General features: G+C 41.7%; 1 protein-coding gene across 1 annotated transcript in view; it reads left to right on the top strand.

The window, feature by feature from the left end:
- Nucleotides 1-16,068, top strand: part of taok2b (TAO kinase 2b) — a 29,623-nt gene that overhangs the window by 5,602 nt on the left and 7,953 nt on the right. Inside the window, 15 exon segments of the mRNA XM_019362623.2 lie at nucleotides 1,278-1,349; nucleotides 1,437-1,538; nucleotides 3,744-3,789; nucleotides 3,885-3,981; nucleotides 4,242-4,355; nucleotides 5,487-5,578; nucleotides 5,743-5,836; nucleotides 6,320-6,401; nucleotides 6,826-6,993; nucleotides 7,986-8,192; nucleotides 8,759-8,964; nucleotides 9,135-9,312; nucleotides 9,625-9,753; nucleotides 9,894-10,097; nucleotides 11,445-11,684. Coding sequence (XP_019218168.1) covers nucleotides 1,278-1,349; nucleotides 1,437-1,538; nucleotides 3,744-3,789; nucleotides 3,885-3,981; nucleotides 4,242-4,355; nucleotides 5,487-5,578; nucleotides 5,743-5,836; nucleotides 6,320-6,401; nucleotides 6,826-6,993; nucleotides 7,986-8,192; nucleotides 8,759-8,964; nucleotides 9,135-9,312; nucleotides 9,625-9,753; nucleotides 9,894-10,097; nucleotides 11,445-11,684 — 2,031 coding nt within the window.

The raw sequence follows: 16,068 nt of genomic DNA, 5'->3' as shown, positions 1-16,068 counted from the left end.
GTTCAGGTATGTGGTTTTAACATGCAGCTTACCTGAAGGCATATAAACATGGGGACAGGCTACGGACACATAACGTTGACTGAGTACGCTGAAAATCGGTTCTTGAATTCTGGAGTTGGGAAGATATTTTAGTTTTCAGTCATCTGGCAAACTTTAAAAAGTGCTCTGCTTGTTATAAATTTAAGACTACAGTCTCTGAGTAGTTAGTAGTGTGTTTATAATGTTGTATACAGCTGTTCTTCACACTGAGACATTAAACAGAACTGAATTTATATAATGTAAGCATGAGAATGCAGGCGAAATGAAAATCATTACCACCTTGTATATATTATTGTCTTATTAATGTCTAATTATTTCTCTGGCTTTGTTTTTCTTCTTATGCAAGTTAATCAGTATTTTGGCACCATAGACAACAGTGTAGGCTCAGTTCTTCCTGCATATAAACCATTTCAGCGCCCACCTGAGAGGTTATTACTTCCCTCATAGGACGTTACTATAAATAACAGATCTTGCTAAGTAAGGTAACATGACTCATTACCTTAACTACATGTAGGCCAGTCGTGCTTATGTGCATTTTAAACTCATTTTAAACAAAAAAAACCTTGACAGGGAAATTTTTTATGGCATAATTAAAAAATTGTTTCATGCTTTGATTTTTGTTTTGTTTTTTGGGGGGTTTCACTTGGTTCAAATCTAATTACTGCTATAAATCTTGCTGAGTCGGAGTGATTGATGCTAAGAAAAGCTAAGCGCAGCAAAGAAGAATAGCTGACAGATGGTGGTACTTTCATTAAGAGCACAAGCTGGATAAACCTGTCGACTGAAGATGAAAGGTGGCGGGTCAGAGAAGGAAAAAGTAAAAACACAGTGCGAGTCAGGGACGGAGAACAACTTTTCAGAGGAGGATAAGAGTCCCTGTTTAATGAAGGGTGAAAAGCAGCCAGTCGTGGATGAAGGGATGATAGGAGGGCAGAGGAGAAGAGGGAAGGAAGCGCTGCAGAAATGCTTGTTTTATATAATGGCCATTTCTTTGTTGTATCTAATGTGAGAAGCATTGATGGATGTGTCTCAAGTGCTTTGTGGAATAAATGCGGCACTGATGCTCTCAGCCAGCTTTAAGCGTTTGAGTTTTGCTTGCAATTAACTTTGTGTGGAGAGGGAAAACACAAGGCGAGGGCGTCTGTGCTATTTAAAGAAATAGTGACAAAGATGGTTCGAGCAGCATCCAAAGCTTCAAAAAAATTTACTGCATGTTGTCCTTAAATTTTCCCCACTAGGCCCACGACATCCGCACAAATGAGGTGGTGGCCATCAAGAAGATGTCATATAGTGGCAAACAGTCCAATGAGGTAAGACCTGGCAACTCTCTAATGGCTGATCTGCTGCAGATGTAATATCTTATGGATAGAGTGATGAAGGCTCTGCTTGTATCCTAGAAATGGCAGGATATCATCAAGGAAGTGAAGTTCCTCCAGAAACTGCGCCACCCCAACACTGTGGAGTACCGTGGCTGCTACCTGAGAGAGCACACAGCCTGGGTGAGTGTGTGCAAAAGCTGTGCACCCATCAGTGTTGTGTTAATCAAATGAATGATTTTAAAAGTGACTTGCTTAGGAGGTTGTTAAAGATGTTAACGTTCCCAGTGCCACATATTTAAAAAAATAAAACAAAGAATATAGGCGGGGATATTTCAGCATCCACTTCAAACACAGGTTTTTTATGCACATATTTGGGCCACCAGTGGCCTGTAAAAATACACCCAGAACTTTGTCCCCTCTGCAATATTCCTGTGTTCATTTCCACTATATTTGAAAAATGTCAAAGACGAGTAAAAGCAGTGCTGTGATTGATAAACAAATAATCAGTTTACCATTTTATTTTTATTTCAACTTGAGATCATAACAACCATCAAATTTGGTTCTCTCACCCCTCGACTTACTCTCTCCCCTTAGCTCAGTCGTTCACATTCTCTCTCTCTCTCTCGGTCGGGAAGAGAACAGCAAACCCTGCCTTTTGTTTCAGTGTGAATAAAAACATGAAATGTTGACCATTTGTTCTAATATTGAAACCGGTTTCTGGTACTTCCTCCTTTTTTCTGTGCAGCTTGAGGCAAGTTGCAGTTGCCACAGAGTCTGTTTGTTTCACCGTGACTGCAGGAATTAAATATAGTCTCTGGTTCCTGCAGCCAAAATGCAGTTTTTCGTTCCAGATATTCTCAAAAGGCTCTCAGTCCCCAGAGAAAGTTGATGTGGCAAAAAACAAAAAAGCTCTAAAAATGACATCATTGTAATTAACTGGTGTGTTTTGTGTTTTTATAACAAAACATATTAGTGCATTTCAGAAAATTAGAATGAAGTGAAGTGAAAGTTGTTTGTTTTTTGGTTTTTTTTTACATATTCATCCAAAATGTAAAGTATTAAAAGAAAAGTATTTTTGTGTGAGTATGCCTTGTAGTGCATTAGTATTTGAACAGTGGCAATTCAGTGCGTCTATATATAGTTGAGTACATGTAAGCACAGTTGTAGAGATGACGACTGTTCTCCAGATGATCTCTGATACACTCCACAAGGAGGGGAAGCCACAGGATGTTGTTGCTGAAAAGTCTGTCTGTTCGCCGAGTGCTCAATCAAAGCATATTAATGGAATTTTGCACAATCAACAGTGATGCTGCGGCCTCGATGGTGTTGTCAAGAAAATCAATTCAAGAACTTAAGCGACTTTACAAAGAGTGGACTGAGGCTGGTGTCAGTACGTCTCCAAGAAAGCAGCTACAACTTTAGCATTCCTAATATCGAGTCACTCCTGAACCGGAGACGACATCAAAAAGAACTGGAGCTGCTGCTCAGTGCTTCTCTTTTCACAGAAAAGTAAAATTTAGGGTCCTAAAGACTAGAGGAAGAGTAGAGAGGCACAAAATCCAAGATGCTTGAAGTCCAGTGTGATGTTTCTGCAGTGCCGTGTCATCTCCTCGTGTTGGTGTCAGTTGATCCACTGTGTTATCAAGTATACAGTCAACAAAGCCACCCACCTGGAGATTTAGAGCACTTTGTGCTTTAATCTCCTGACAAACTTTATGGAGAGCGACAGTGATTTCCTTTTCCAGCAGGATTTAGCCCCTGCTCGCAGTACAAAAACTACTAGCAAATGGTTTGCTGGCCACAGTATTGCTGTGCCTCATTGACCAGCCAGCTCATCTGACCTGAACCCCAGAGTGTCTGTGGTGTTATTGTCAAAATGAAGATGAGAAACACAGGACCCAAAAATACAGATAGGATAAAGGCAGCTATCAGAGCAGCCTGTGCTTCCTGTACACCGTGCTGCATTAGTGCAGTGATTCATGGTAACAGAGCTCCAACCACGTATAAAAATATTCTGTTTGACATTCTGTATGTCTGATTTTCACAAGGTATAAGTCACGATCATCAAAATGAAAACAAAAGGCTTGAAATGTTTCACTTTTAAGGTGTGCTGTTATCTATAGACACCTAAATGATACATTATGTGGGATGGTTGGCTTTTACATCTGATGTGTACTTTGGCTCTCAGAGCTCCATTGTGAGGTCTACATGAGAACACTTTCCCGGACTGTACCTTAGTTTGACAGCAGTGTTAAAACTTTGATAAATGGGTCGAAGTCTCTGGTACAAAAAAAGCTCTTTCTGCTCAGGTCAAGTGTGACAAAGTTTTTAACACCAAGTGTACTCTTGGTTTGCAGTTTAACACTCCCCCTGTCTCTCTTCTAGCTGGTGATGGAGTACTGCTTGGGTTCAGCTTCTGACCTTTTAGAAGGTAAGTAAGACAAATTAGTAATGACAAAACCATATGTTTGAGTTTACGTTCACATAAACGATGCCCGATATCCCCAAATCTCTCTCTTCACTCAGTCCACAAGAAACCGCTGCAGGAAGTGGAGATAGCTGCCATAACCCATGGTGCATTGCAGGGATTGGTGTATCTTCACTCTCACAACATGATTCACAGGTAACCCCTATTCATTTCTCACTTATCTGGATCTATTCTGCTCTCCTCCCCCACACTTCTGACAAGAGACTAAACAAATAGAGGGGAGAAAGCACAAACTGTGCTGCCTGAGATAAGCTTATGCAATGGTGCTTGTGCTCACACACTGTGCATCATGCTGCTCCCCAGCCTCCAACAATGCATTTTCTCTCAAACTGTTTTGTCTCCGTCGTGTTTTTCCTGACCCGTCATTTTCTCCTGTCTGCTCGTTTCTCTCTCAGGGATGTGAAGGCCGGAAACATCTTGTTGACAGAGCCAGGTCAGGTCAAACTGGGAGACTTTGGCTCGGCCTCTATTGTCGCTCCAGCCAACTCCTTCGTGGGAACACCTTACTGGTAAAACAACAAACCAGTGTCTCACTTGATTACTCATTGTGGATTCTCAAAGAAGCCTCAAAAACTAACCAAATTCGTGCGTATCAAATATGATACACTAGGCGTTAAGGGGTTAAAACATACCTGTGATGTTTTACCATATTTTCCTTTTCTTTCTGTTCTGTTACCATCATAAAAGCTCATGTTAAAGTTCAAATACTGAGGTCAGTGTATGTATAAGTAATCTCAGGCTCTGAGCTCTTCATTTCACTCAGTTTTTTTCTACTCCTAGCTTTGTGTGATGTCAAAGAAAGAGGATATCCCTAAGACGATGATGTCATGTCTGTGCAGGCGAGATGGGCTTTTCAGACTGTTAGCATGGCTGTTATGTGGCGTCTATTTTTTACACTGAGTGTAAAGACAAGTGAGAAGCAGCAGCACTCTTAAATGAGCTTGTTTGCACAGGTGCTCATTATAGAGGTTTCGTACATGTAATTATAGTCGAAATCTTTAAATGTTGTCATTAACTTGCGTGTGTTGATTTTTAGTTGTGCAGTTGTAAAATCAGATACATGTCCTCCGATATTGACAATTCAAATATTCATTAATATCTAGCGTACTGCTGGTGTCTAGATAAAGTGTAGTCTCTAATCATGTGGGTAACGTGCTTTAATTTGCATTGAACCTAAGATAGCTGACTAAACGCTGCCGTCTCTGCTTCATTTATGCTCACATTTGTGAAGCAAGGTGTGGCCACCCAAATGTCACATTCAAATTCATCCAAAGCAGGCAGAGTACAGTTCACACTGGGAAAAACTTTGATCTGCAGGATATGCGTGCATTTAATTTTAAGTTGTTAATTTAAAAAAAAAAAAAGTTATCCTGCCACAGAATCTTTCCTTTCCAATCTTTCAAAGTGTATTTGAGGAGATTAAATCACCAAGTGTGGTTTACTCCCACCTCTCACCGTTCAGCAGCCACAATTGTTTGTTGTTGCTCTACATGAGCATAAAGCTAATGCTGCCTGTTTTGGTGGGACAGATGCTGGAAACAACAGTGAGCCTCCAGGTGCCATTGTGTACTGGATCAAAGGAAGAGGGCTAGAAATGGCTGAATTACTGCTGATGTGTTGTTGTTGTTTCCTCCACCCAGGATGGCCCCTGAGGTGATCTTAGCCATGGATGAGGGTCAGTATGACGGGAAGGTGGATGTGTGGTCACTTGGCATCACCTGCATAGAGCTGGGTAAGAGATGGCCATACAGTGCTCCACAAGCGTCTCTCTTTGTGTTCACAAAGCTGAAAGTGTCCGGCCATTTACTTTTTTCTTTCTTTTTTTTTTTCCTTCCTTGTTCTTTGTCTGCCTCTCCTTCTCTGTCACGCTATGTCGTGACGCTTGTGACTCTGCAGCGGAAAGGAAGCCTCCTCTGTTCAACATGAATGCTATGAGTGCCTTATACCACATCGCCCAGAATGAGAGCCCTGTGTTGCAGTCTAATCACTGGTGAGAGACGAAGCTTTGCAACCGGCCTGTGTCTTTCCATAATTTATTTCATAATTGGTTTTATTAAAACTATATATAAATATAGAGAGATAGAGATATCTCTTTTAAAAATAGGTTTCATAAAAATGACTTGTTATTAAGGCTTTTTGAACACGGGAATGAACTCACACTTTCAGTTTACTGCCCTGCTCTTATAGATGAGTGATCAGTGTTTAAATTGTTACGTTATTTTAATCATCTCAGGTAACCGTGGAGAAACCCTTCAGTATTTCTCATTGGACACTTACTGCTGGTTTTTAACCAGTTTGTCTCCACATCAGGACCTTTTTAATGCTTTCCAATTTTAATTGAGCTAACAAATCTCTCAAGCTGCTTTAACAGACTATAAAATGGCCTGTACTATAACATAGTTAAGATTATTATATGTGTAATTATGCATTGATTAAATTATATGTATAATCATGACATTTTGGCAATTTTCAGGTCGGATTATTTCCGCAATTTCGTGGACTCCTGTTTGCAGAAGATCGCCCAGGACAGACCTACCTCTGATGTGCTGCTCAAGGTACAAACAGCCTTGTGATTAATTTTTAACTGAGAGAATAGAATGAAATATATTTTCTTCTATTTCTAGCATTTTCTTTTCAGCTTGTTGCTTTTGGACAAATGATTAAATTTGTGCTTTAAATTCAACGCGGATTTTTAGGCTTGAAGGAAAACACTGAGTGAAGGTTCAGTGTGCAAGCAAATAATCATCAAGGAGTTTTTTTTGTTGTTGTTGTTGGTTTGTTTGTTTGTTTGTTTGTTTGTTTTTTGTTTGTTTTTTTGTTTTGTTTTTTTTAATGAAAGACAATGATTTTATTTTACTTGAATGTATAATTTTGTGTCGACAGTGATTGGCATGTCTATGCATTTTTAATTATCAGACTGAGGTATTTCATCCTGTCACTGTCCATCTCACCCCTTCTTTCAACCCTCCATCCACCCAGCACCATTTCCTATGCAGAGAGCGTCCCATGACAGTTGTGATGGACCTGATTGCACGCACCAAGGATGCTGTTCGTGAGCTGGACAACCTTCAGTACCGGAAGATGAAGAAAATCCTCTTTCATGAGGCGCACAATGGTCCCGCACCTGAAGGAGGCGATGAGGAAGAGGTAAGAAAGGGTGATGACGCATCAACCCTGTAATGCTTTTATCCTATTTTATTTAATATAAACAAGCCTCTAATATTCATCAGTGGACAGGTTTTGTTTGTTTTTTTTCTTATTAGCGAAACCACAAAAAGAGTTTGGGCCCACAAATGGCAAATGACATCAGACAGGCACATAACACGAGAACAGCTGCTTCATATGTGAAAGGGGATTAAGAAAGCTGAAACATGAAAGTACAGTTAGCAAATACCAAGCAGCACTCTTTGGGGTCATCTCTTAATTTATGCTCGCTTTAAATATTTGAGTTCCTCTCCTGATTTTTGTTATAAGATTAAGAGAGAAAGCGCTTCTGTCAAGGGAAATGTGATGTTTTGTTTTGGATTTGGTCCATTTAAACTGCTGCTGTTTATATTGCATTGCAATTGTAAATAAAGCCAGAGTGCAATGGTAATTATTTAATCCACAAATTATAAAATAGGGGAAATGGTGATGATATTTGGTGCTTTTATTTATTTTTTAAAAATATAATCTCATAGAAACAGGATTGGCCCAGCATAACGCAGTAATGTTGACAGAGCAAATAGGAGTCTTGAAACATGAACAATTGTACTCATGAACAGAAAGCACATGAATGAGTGTCTGCTTCTACTGAAAACCTGCTTTAAAGGCCTATTCTTGTCTGCATTTGAGGTAAATAAAGGCACTGGTTACTATAAGAATAAAGACTTAAGGTAAATAAGACCCTTTTGTCCTCATACAAAAACTTTTTTTATCTATTTAATTCTTTGATGGCCATTTAATCAAAAGTAAATGAAAGAATAGCGAATGTGGTTCAATCTATGAGACCTGCATTTGTTGGGATGCTTAAATATGTTTGCTCAGTATCATTTTTTTCTTTAATACAGTCCCACTGAGCAAATAACCCCAATCACAGACTTTATTAGTTGTTTTTTAGAGCTTTGTCATTATTTCATCAAAAACTTTTTCCCCTCCAGGATGTGGAGCAGTACATGCTGCGCACCGGCACAGTCAACAGCATGGAGAGCTCCCACTCTCTGCCATCCATGTCCATCAGCGCCAGCTCCCAGAGTAGCTCGGTCAACAGTCTGGCAGACGGCTCCGATGACAGTGGGGAGATGGCCATGATGCAGGAGGGAGAGCACACCGTCACCTCCAACAGCTCCGTCCTGCACAAGCCGCTGGTCAGTCCACGTGTTAACACGTCTGTGGGTGGATGTGTTGTTTAACAGTCCAGCCCCTCAATAACTGCCATGGCTCACCTGGATGAGCAGGTGACCCATATGCTGAAGGGTACTTGGGGCTTGTTTGGGTTTGGGCCCCCCCCCGAAACACAGGCTTGCAGTGTTAAGTGTGAGTCTGGTGTGTATCTGCTGAGAGACGTGTAACTTTCAGGCTCAAAGCATCAAGTGTTACTTATAGTTGAGCTATTTTACCTTTTTATTGTAGTCTGGATAAGCCAAAGGAGAAGCTGTTCTGTTGTTTCCGCCTGACCAGTTTTATAAGCGCAATCTGGCACCACCTACAGGAAAGGAAGGCAACAGCAGCACCAGATGCACAGCAGATTGGGAATGTTGCACCTACAAAACAAATGCCTGGTAGCAGACTTGCTAAGCGAGCAGCCTCCTGGGAGTTTTTGCATTAGCAATAATTAGTGTGATCCTACAGCTTCAAATAAATGAAACTGAGTTGAGATAAAACTTTGCATTTGTAGCCACCTTTAATTGCTCTAATTTTCTCCACCTTGTAGAGCCATGACAACATCTATGATGATCCCTATCAGCCAGAGGTTGATTCTCAGCGAGAAGCTGCATCTGCTGGTGGTGGAGGAGGAGGGGGAGGGGGCAGACGTCGACGAGGCCGAGACCATTTTGCCACCATCAGGACCGCCTCACTGGTCACCCGTCAGATCCAGGAACACGAGCAGGGCTCTGCACTGAGAGAGCAGATGTCCGGGTGAGGTCACAGTCGCGAATTGTTGACGGTGTTACGGGACAATCAAAACGAGTGTATTTGCACAGCTTTTTGAACTTTATACAAATAAAAGAAAACAAAGGGCTTCAAATGCTTAGTTAAGTAATGCTTGCTGATTATTAGCCATTAGGTAACCGTGTTTCTCCTCACAGATATAAGCGAATGCGGCGTCAGCACCAGAAGCAGCTGATGGGCCTGGAGAACAAGCTTAAGGCCGAGATGGACGAACATCAGCTGAGATTGGACAAAGAGCTGGAGAATTTGAGGAACAGCTTCTCAGTGGAAGGAGAAAAACTCACCAAGAAGCACCAGGGTATCCTGGAGAAAGAGGTGAGCGGGGATCACAGAGAAATATAATAAATAAAAATATTTGTGATCAATGTCAAACAACAGTGTGTGGTTCTGATACTCACTATGTTGTTAGTCTTGCTAATATTAGTCAATACTTTGTCAATACATTGCTCAGTGTACACATGCCTGCTTCATATGAAGTTGATGATCTTTCCAAAGTGTAGCAGCCATTGAGAAGTTTTCATTCTACACCAACATGCGGAGAGTCGTCTCAGTAAGAGAACTGATAAGACTCTATATCAATAAAATAATCAAAACTAATTGTAAATGTTTTGGGCTTTTATCCTCCAGGGAAAGGCGGTCGTGTCTGAGGAGAAGAAGTTCCAGCAGCACATTCTGACGCAGCAAAAGAAGGAGCTGACCGGCCTGCTGGATTCCCAGAAACGACAGTATCGCCAGCGCAAAGAGCAGCTCAAAGAGGTGCTTCTGAGTTTTGTCACATTATGTTTCAACAAATATACGAGTGTCTTCTTTTTCACGACTCCACCTGCAATCGGTTCATTATAATAATGCTGCACAAACGGCGAGCCGAGCTAAACTCTGCTGTTATTCCTCTCAAGGAACTGAACGAGAATCAGTCAACGCCAAAGCGGGAGAAACAGGAGTGGTTGGTGCATCAGAAGGAGTGCCTGCAGCAGCGGCAGGCTGAGGAAGAGGCGGGTCTGCTGCGGAGGCAGAGGCAGTATTATGAGGTGCAGTGTCGCCAGTACAAGAGGAAGATGCTGCTGTCACGCCACAACCTGGAGCAGGATCTGCTCAGAGAGGTACTGTTCTTAGTCATTTGAAGCACATTGATATCATTTTTATTTTGATATCGTTTTATAATATTTATAAATGTTAAGACATTTGCAATTAGCTTTCATTGTTGTCTATGTGTAACAGCAATGCACAAGCAAAATATTAATGGCTTGGAAAATTAGGTGCACTAAAATGAAGTTGTGCATGTAGTGGTCTTTTATTTGGGAACACTAAGGTGCAGTCATCATGGTGAAATCTTGTGTAGAAATTTTTTTTTTTTTTTAATCTGACACAGTAAATGGTGTATTGGAAACTGTTTAGCGAAGGACATGTTACACCATGTCATTATTTATTTAACACAAACTGAGCCAACTGCACCCTTACTGCTTCCATAGGAATCAGGAGGTAAAGTAGCACCCGGGTGCCGCTAATCAAATACACTTGATTAACTGAGCAAGTGTGAGCACATCTAAAAAGTTTTGTCAGTTTGCTGAAGCATTCAGATCTTTAACACAATACCAAGTAGGAAACACAACAACAACAATAATCTTAAAGAAGTAAATGTTGCTGCCATCTGTCTGGGAAGGGTTAGAAGGCCATTTCCAAACAACCTGCATCCATCATTCTACAGTGAGTGAAAAACATTGTTCCCAGGACTCTACGCCCCAATAAATTCATCCCAAAGTCAAACTGCAGTATTTAGAGGGAGTGCAAAAAACCCATCTCAGACTCTTCAGTTGTCAATTAGTATCAAGTATTAAGTTCATGACAGTACAATTAGAAAAAGACGAACATGTATGACTTTTATGGAAGAGATTTCAGGAGAAAGCCTCTTCTCTCTAAAAAGAACATGGCAGCAAAGCTTTGGCTTGAAAAGCAGCATCAGAATAAACTACAAGACTTCTGGAAAGTGAGAGTAAAGTGGAGGTGTTTTGCACGGCACTACATTTGGAGAAAAGCAAACGGCACAAACACCTCATACTAGCACATGATTTGGACTTGTTTTGCAGCGACAGGATCTCAGTACCTTGCAGTCACTGGGCCATGAACTCCTGTGTATCTCTAAGTATTCTAGAGTCAGATGAGTCCGTCTGTCTGACAAGCTTGGCTGAAAGTGGTTCATGCAACAGGACAACAATCCCAAGCGCAACAGCAAATCTACAACAGTATGGCTGAAAAAGAAAATATTTTTGTTTGTTTTTCAATAAATGAGCCAGTATCATATGTCATGAGTTGCTGTTCATCTGAGGGTATACTTTTTACCATAATTGTAGCTTGATACAAGATATCCTTTGGTGGCTATTGCAGGTTTCTGTCCTCACAGTATTACAAATCACCTTCTGCATCTTTTGTTTTTTCTCGTTCTTCTTCAGGATCTGAACAAAAAGCAGACTCTGAAGGACTTGGAGTGTGCCATGCTGCTGCGTCACCACGAATCCACCCAGGAGCTGGAGTTCCGCCAGCTGAGTTTGGTGCAGCGTACGCGGGCCGAGCTGATCCGCACGCAGCACCAGACGGAGCTCACCAACCAGATGGAGTATAACAAGAGGCGCGAGCAAGAGCTGCGTCAGAAACACGCCGTGGAGGTCCGCCAACAGCCCAAGAGCCTCAAAGTGAGTGACAGCACCCAGAGCCAGGGGTCTCCCGAGGAGGGAAAGAGCGAGCCGACAGAGGGGCCGAGCGGCAGCTGGGACAGCGAGGGAGGGGGGAGGAGCTAGAGGAAGAAAAGGAGAGCGAGGTGGCGGCGAAGGAGATGTATGATGTTGGGGATGAGCTTGATGGAGTAGTAGATGATGAAGATGAAGTTTTTAGCAGCGGGGTAGATGAGGTGGAGGGTGTGCGTGTCTCTGGGGCTGAGGGGAAGGACGAGGTAGACGAGGAGGGAAGTAAATCAGAAGAAGCTAACTGCAGAGAAGATGTAGTTGATTGGAAAGTTGGGGAAGAGGAGACGGAAGTGAGGGAAGTAGAAGGAGTGCAGTGGGAGTATGAAGAGGATCATGGTAAATCTGCACGCATAGAGACCAATGAAGAAGAAGAAGAGGGCAGGGGTGTAGCTGACGGTTGTCCGTCAGAGCTCATCTTGTCCTCGTCCCCAGAAAAGAGGCGGCTGCGTGAGCGAGACATCGATGAGCTGTCCGAGTTTTACTTCCCTGACGCCTCGGAGGAGCTGGAGCCCGTACCCGTTTCACCCCCACCCGCGCCTCCTGCCCAGACTTCTCTCCCCTCACTCTTCTCTCACGGCATCTGCCTCCTCCTCTCCCTCTCTGTCGCTGCGCAGCCTTCCAACCTCACTTTGCTGCTGCTCTCTATTTTCCTCCTCTCCCTCCGCCGCTCTCCACCCCTGCCTTCGGTGGCGTCGGTTCTCCTCTCTGCTGAGCTCGCCTTCTTGGCGCTCTTCTTCTCGTACCTTTTCCTTCGTTCCTGCTGTTCTCTGTCGCTTTCCACCTACCTGACTCTCAGCCTCTGGGCCAATGGCCTCTTCAGTTTGGGACTCTCCATCAGTTTGGGGATTTATTACATTCCCATTATTTTCATCTCAGCCTCCTTCCTCAGCTCTCCCTCCATTTTCCTTTCCCTCTATTTGGTCGTGGTCCTGATTGTCAGACCAGCCCGTGATTTCTTCCAGCACGCGCCTCGCAAAGTCAACCGCCTCTGCATGCGCGTCCTCTTCCGCCTCCCTCGGCCGCTGTTTGCCATGTGCCAGTCGGTGCTGGGCGGTATGGCTGAGCGCAACCTTTATGAGATGTTTCCTAAAGCAGGCCGCAACTGGGGCGTTCGCCAGTCCAAAATCCCAGTTCCACTAAAGAGCCTGGCCTTGGAGTATCAGGCTCAATGCAGGAGCACCTCTCTTGTAGCCAAGGGCCTGCTGTGGGTGAAGCGTTTCGGCAGACGCCCCCTCGGCGTCTTGGCAGATCTAGCTAACTCTGTAGTGCTCAAACTAGCCCGGCAGGTCGTTAAAAAGCTGCCGCTCAGGGTCAGGATAAAACTCCAAACCCTTGGCATCTTGAAAAAGGAAATTCCAAGCAGGTTACCACGCCTGCTGCCCCGGGAGGTCAGAGAGAGGAGACAGAGGGAGAGGAGGAGGAGAGAGAGGGAGAGACAGAGGAGGGAAGAGAGGGAGAGGATGTTTCGCGAGGAGACGAGGTGGGAGTGTGGGTTGAGGCGAACTTCATCGGGACGGTTTGTCAAGGGGAAAATTCGACCGTGGAGATAGCAAGAGTGAGACATGTCAGGAACATTTTGGTGTGAGATAGTGTGAGTGTGTGCGAGCGTGCGTGTGTGCACGCCATTGTGCAGCCATTCATTGAGTGTTTGGGCCACATTGTCTCCTTTCGTACTCAAACTGGTCACATTTCTTAAAGATGAGCCGTATTTGACCCACACACACACTCGTATGCACACAGAGGTTTGTGTGCGCTGGCTCCAGAAGCGTGTGTGTGCGTGTTTGTGTGTGTGCGCACGCACATAACAAGCCATATTACTGAATGAGTTGGCTCGACCAACTTGAACAAGCTGTCGAACCCACAGTTGCTGAACGAAACCCAGTGAAGTTTTAATATTTCATTATTTTTGCTTTTTGTAAAAGTTCCTTTAGAAGTTTCTTTAATTTTTATTATTTTGCTCTTAATTTGTAAGACAGATATTTTTTTATGGTTATTTTTGAGACCGTTTTTTGTGCAATCTTTTGTTCTTCTTCATAGTTGTCTTACTTCACAGGGTGCGCTGTTTCCTCAGTGCTTCGAACAAATATTAGAGTGTTACGTAGCTCCACGGCTGTAATATCTCTCCCCAAAGCACAAAGTACTGTGAAAATGAAAGATCGTCAATAATTTCACTAATATCAGCCTGAACACTAGCTCTCAGCCGACTGAAAAGTGCAATAAACCGCTGAGTGGAAACATCTCGGACCATCGTGAGAGCAGAGAGGGATAATTATTAATATCTTGGTCTTAAATGATAAAGTATGGGGCCATTTAGCTGGAACAAAAAACATATTCAGTTGAACTAGAATACGTTTATACATATTACTGCTATAATTATTATTATACATGCAGCTAGTGAATACATCATCTAGATTCTAGTTAGATATTATGACTATTATGTTTTATTGCATGTTGTGCAATAATCTTGTTATGATTTACCATGTAAACATTTCGCTCGTAGTAATCGAATAAGAAGTGCCTGCTTTCAAGAGTCTGTTTTGAAGTGATATCCTAAATCTATAGCAGAAACATAAGGAATCAGGATATGTTTTTGCATAGTGAAAGTATAAGAAACTGTTTAATATTTCAATGTAACTCGTTTAATATGAAGCCATATAGACAATCTTTAGAGGTAGAATTATAGTAAAAAGATTGAAACTACTGAATGTGAAAAATGAGGCTGAGCAGGTCACTATCGAATGAAGAGAAGGCCGATATCTGATTCTATCAATATTTTGTTTTGCACTGTGTTGAAAGGTATTAAAGAAATACAAATCTCTATGAAAAGATCGTTTCAATCTTAGCTTGTGAAGCTTAAAAAATGCACCCATCGCAACTCCACCCGGCCGACGTGTTCAGCAAACCTAAAGATAATCAGAGAAGCTGAAAACCAAAATGTTTGAGCCGCCTTCTTTTTTTTTTTTCTTTTTTTTTTTAAAGATATATATTTTAATTTGGAACAAAGACTGAAATGATGAGAAAATGAACTTTCCGATCACTCAGTTCATCATTTCAGCTCCCCGTCAGTCAGACAAAAGAAACCCACGGTTAATTCTGCTGTTTGTGTCTCTGCTAAACGCCAAAATAGTTTGAGTTCATCTGAGTTCATCTAAATGAAGCGTAAAAATGCGTTAGCGCTTGAAAATGCAGGAATAAAGAGTTTTGTTTGTCGCCACATGTGAGCTGTTTTTGTGGAGGGACGGTACTGAGTAGGAAAGCTCAGTCTTAACTGTAATCTCACCCAAAGGAAAGGAAAAAAATGTGTTTTGTTTTTTTTGCATATGGGAATTCGAGCTTTAAAAGAAGTTTCAATCAATGTTTTATTTGAATGTAACTTGTTCCTTTTGTGTATGTTTACATGTCTGCATTCTGTTTTGTTGTGACACTGAGTGTTTCCAGAGTTATATCACCTTGAGTTTTTTTTAATATATATATTTAATTAATGCAGTATTTATAAGACCAGTGCTGCATTGTGTTGGGCAGACATTTCGTCGTCCTTTTATTCTCATTTTAGCTGCATGAGTGTTGGCATACTGTACAGCCGTGTGCTCGCAAGCATAGAGAAACATTTTGTCATACACAAAAATAAATTCTTTTGTGTTCAAATCATTGTCTTGTTTGTTTTTATGATTTTTTTTTTTTTGTTGTTGTTGTTGTTGTTGTTTCCATTATTATCATATCTTCATTTGCTTACTTTCCTCCTTATCTTACTGCACAAAGAATCCTTTTTACCTTTTTGTTCATTCCTCCTGTATCATCACACATTCCTGTCGTCATCTGTCGTCCCCTTTTTGCCCCCATTTATAAGGCACTAAAAACATTATTAGCAAGTATAAACATAAAATTGTGATTATAACTTGCAAATATTTATGATCTTAAACGGCGATCATCTGATTTGACTTGACCCAGATTATGCTCAAGGTCTGGGCCGTTTGTTTAACAGCAGAGTATCAATCAGGTTTTAGTGAAATGAGATTCGTTTTTCTTGGACATGACTCGTTAGTTTGTGCAGTACAATCAGCCAATGGCAAGAAAACAACTGTTTTGATTTATTATCGCCTGACAAATATATAGAAAGGCTCATTCTTAAGAATAAACATTAGATTAAAGGTCCTTGAAAGTGTTTGCAGTGTTTTTACATATATAGATATATAGAGATAGAGATATAGATATATATACAGTGCTTTCTAAATGTATCAGGCTGCCTGTCATTAAAACAAAACAACTCTAAGTCCATCAAAAGCTTGTTTAAAAGTTACTGAATTGATGTTTTTATACACAGAAATTTGAGTCG

Source organism: Oreochromis niloticus, linkage group LG8 (assembly GCF_001858045.2).
Source record: "Oreochromis niloticus isolate F11D_XX linkage group LG8, O_niloticus_UMD_NMBU, whole genome shotgun sequence".
Lineage (NCBI taxonomy): Eukaryota > Metazoa > Chordata > Actinopteri > Cichliformes > Cichlidae > Oreochromis > Oreochromis niloticus.
The sequence above is the reverse complement of the archived record's forward strand: the minus strand, read 5'-3'. Positions and strand labels throughout refer to the sequence as shown.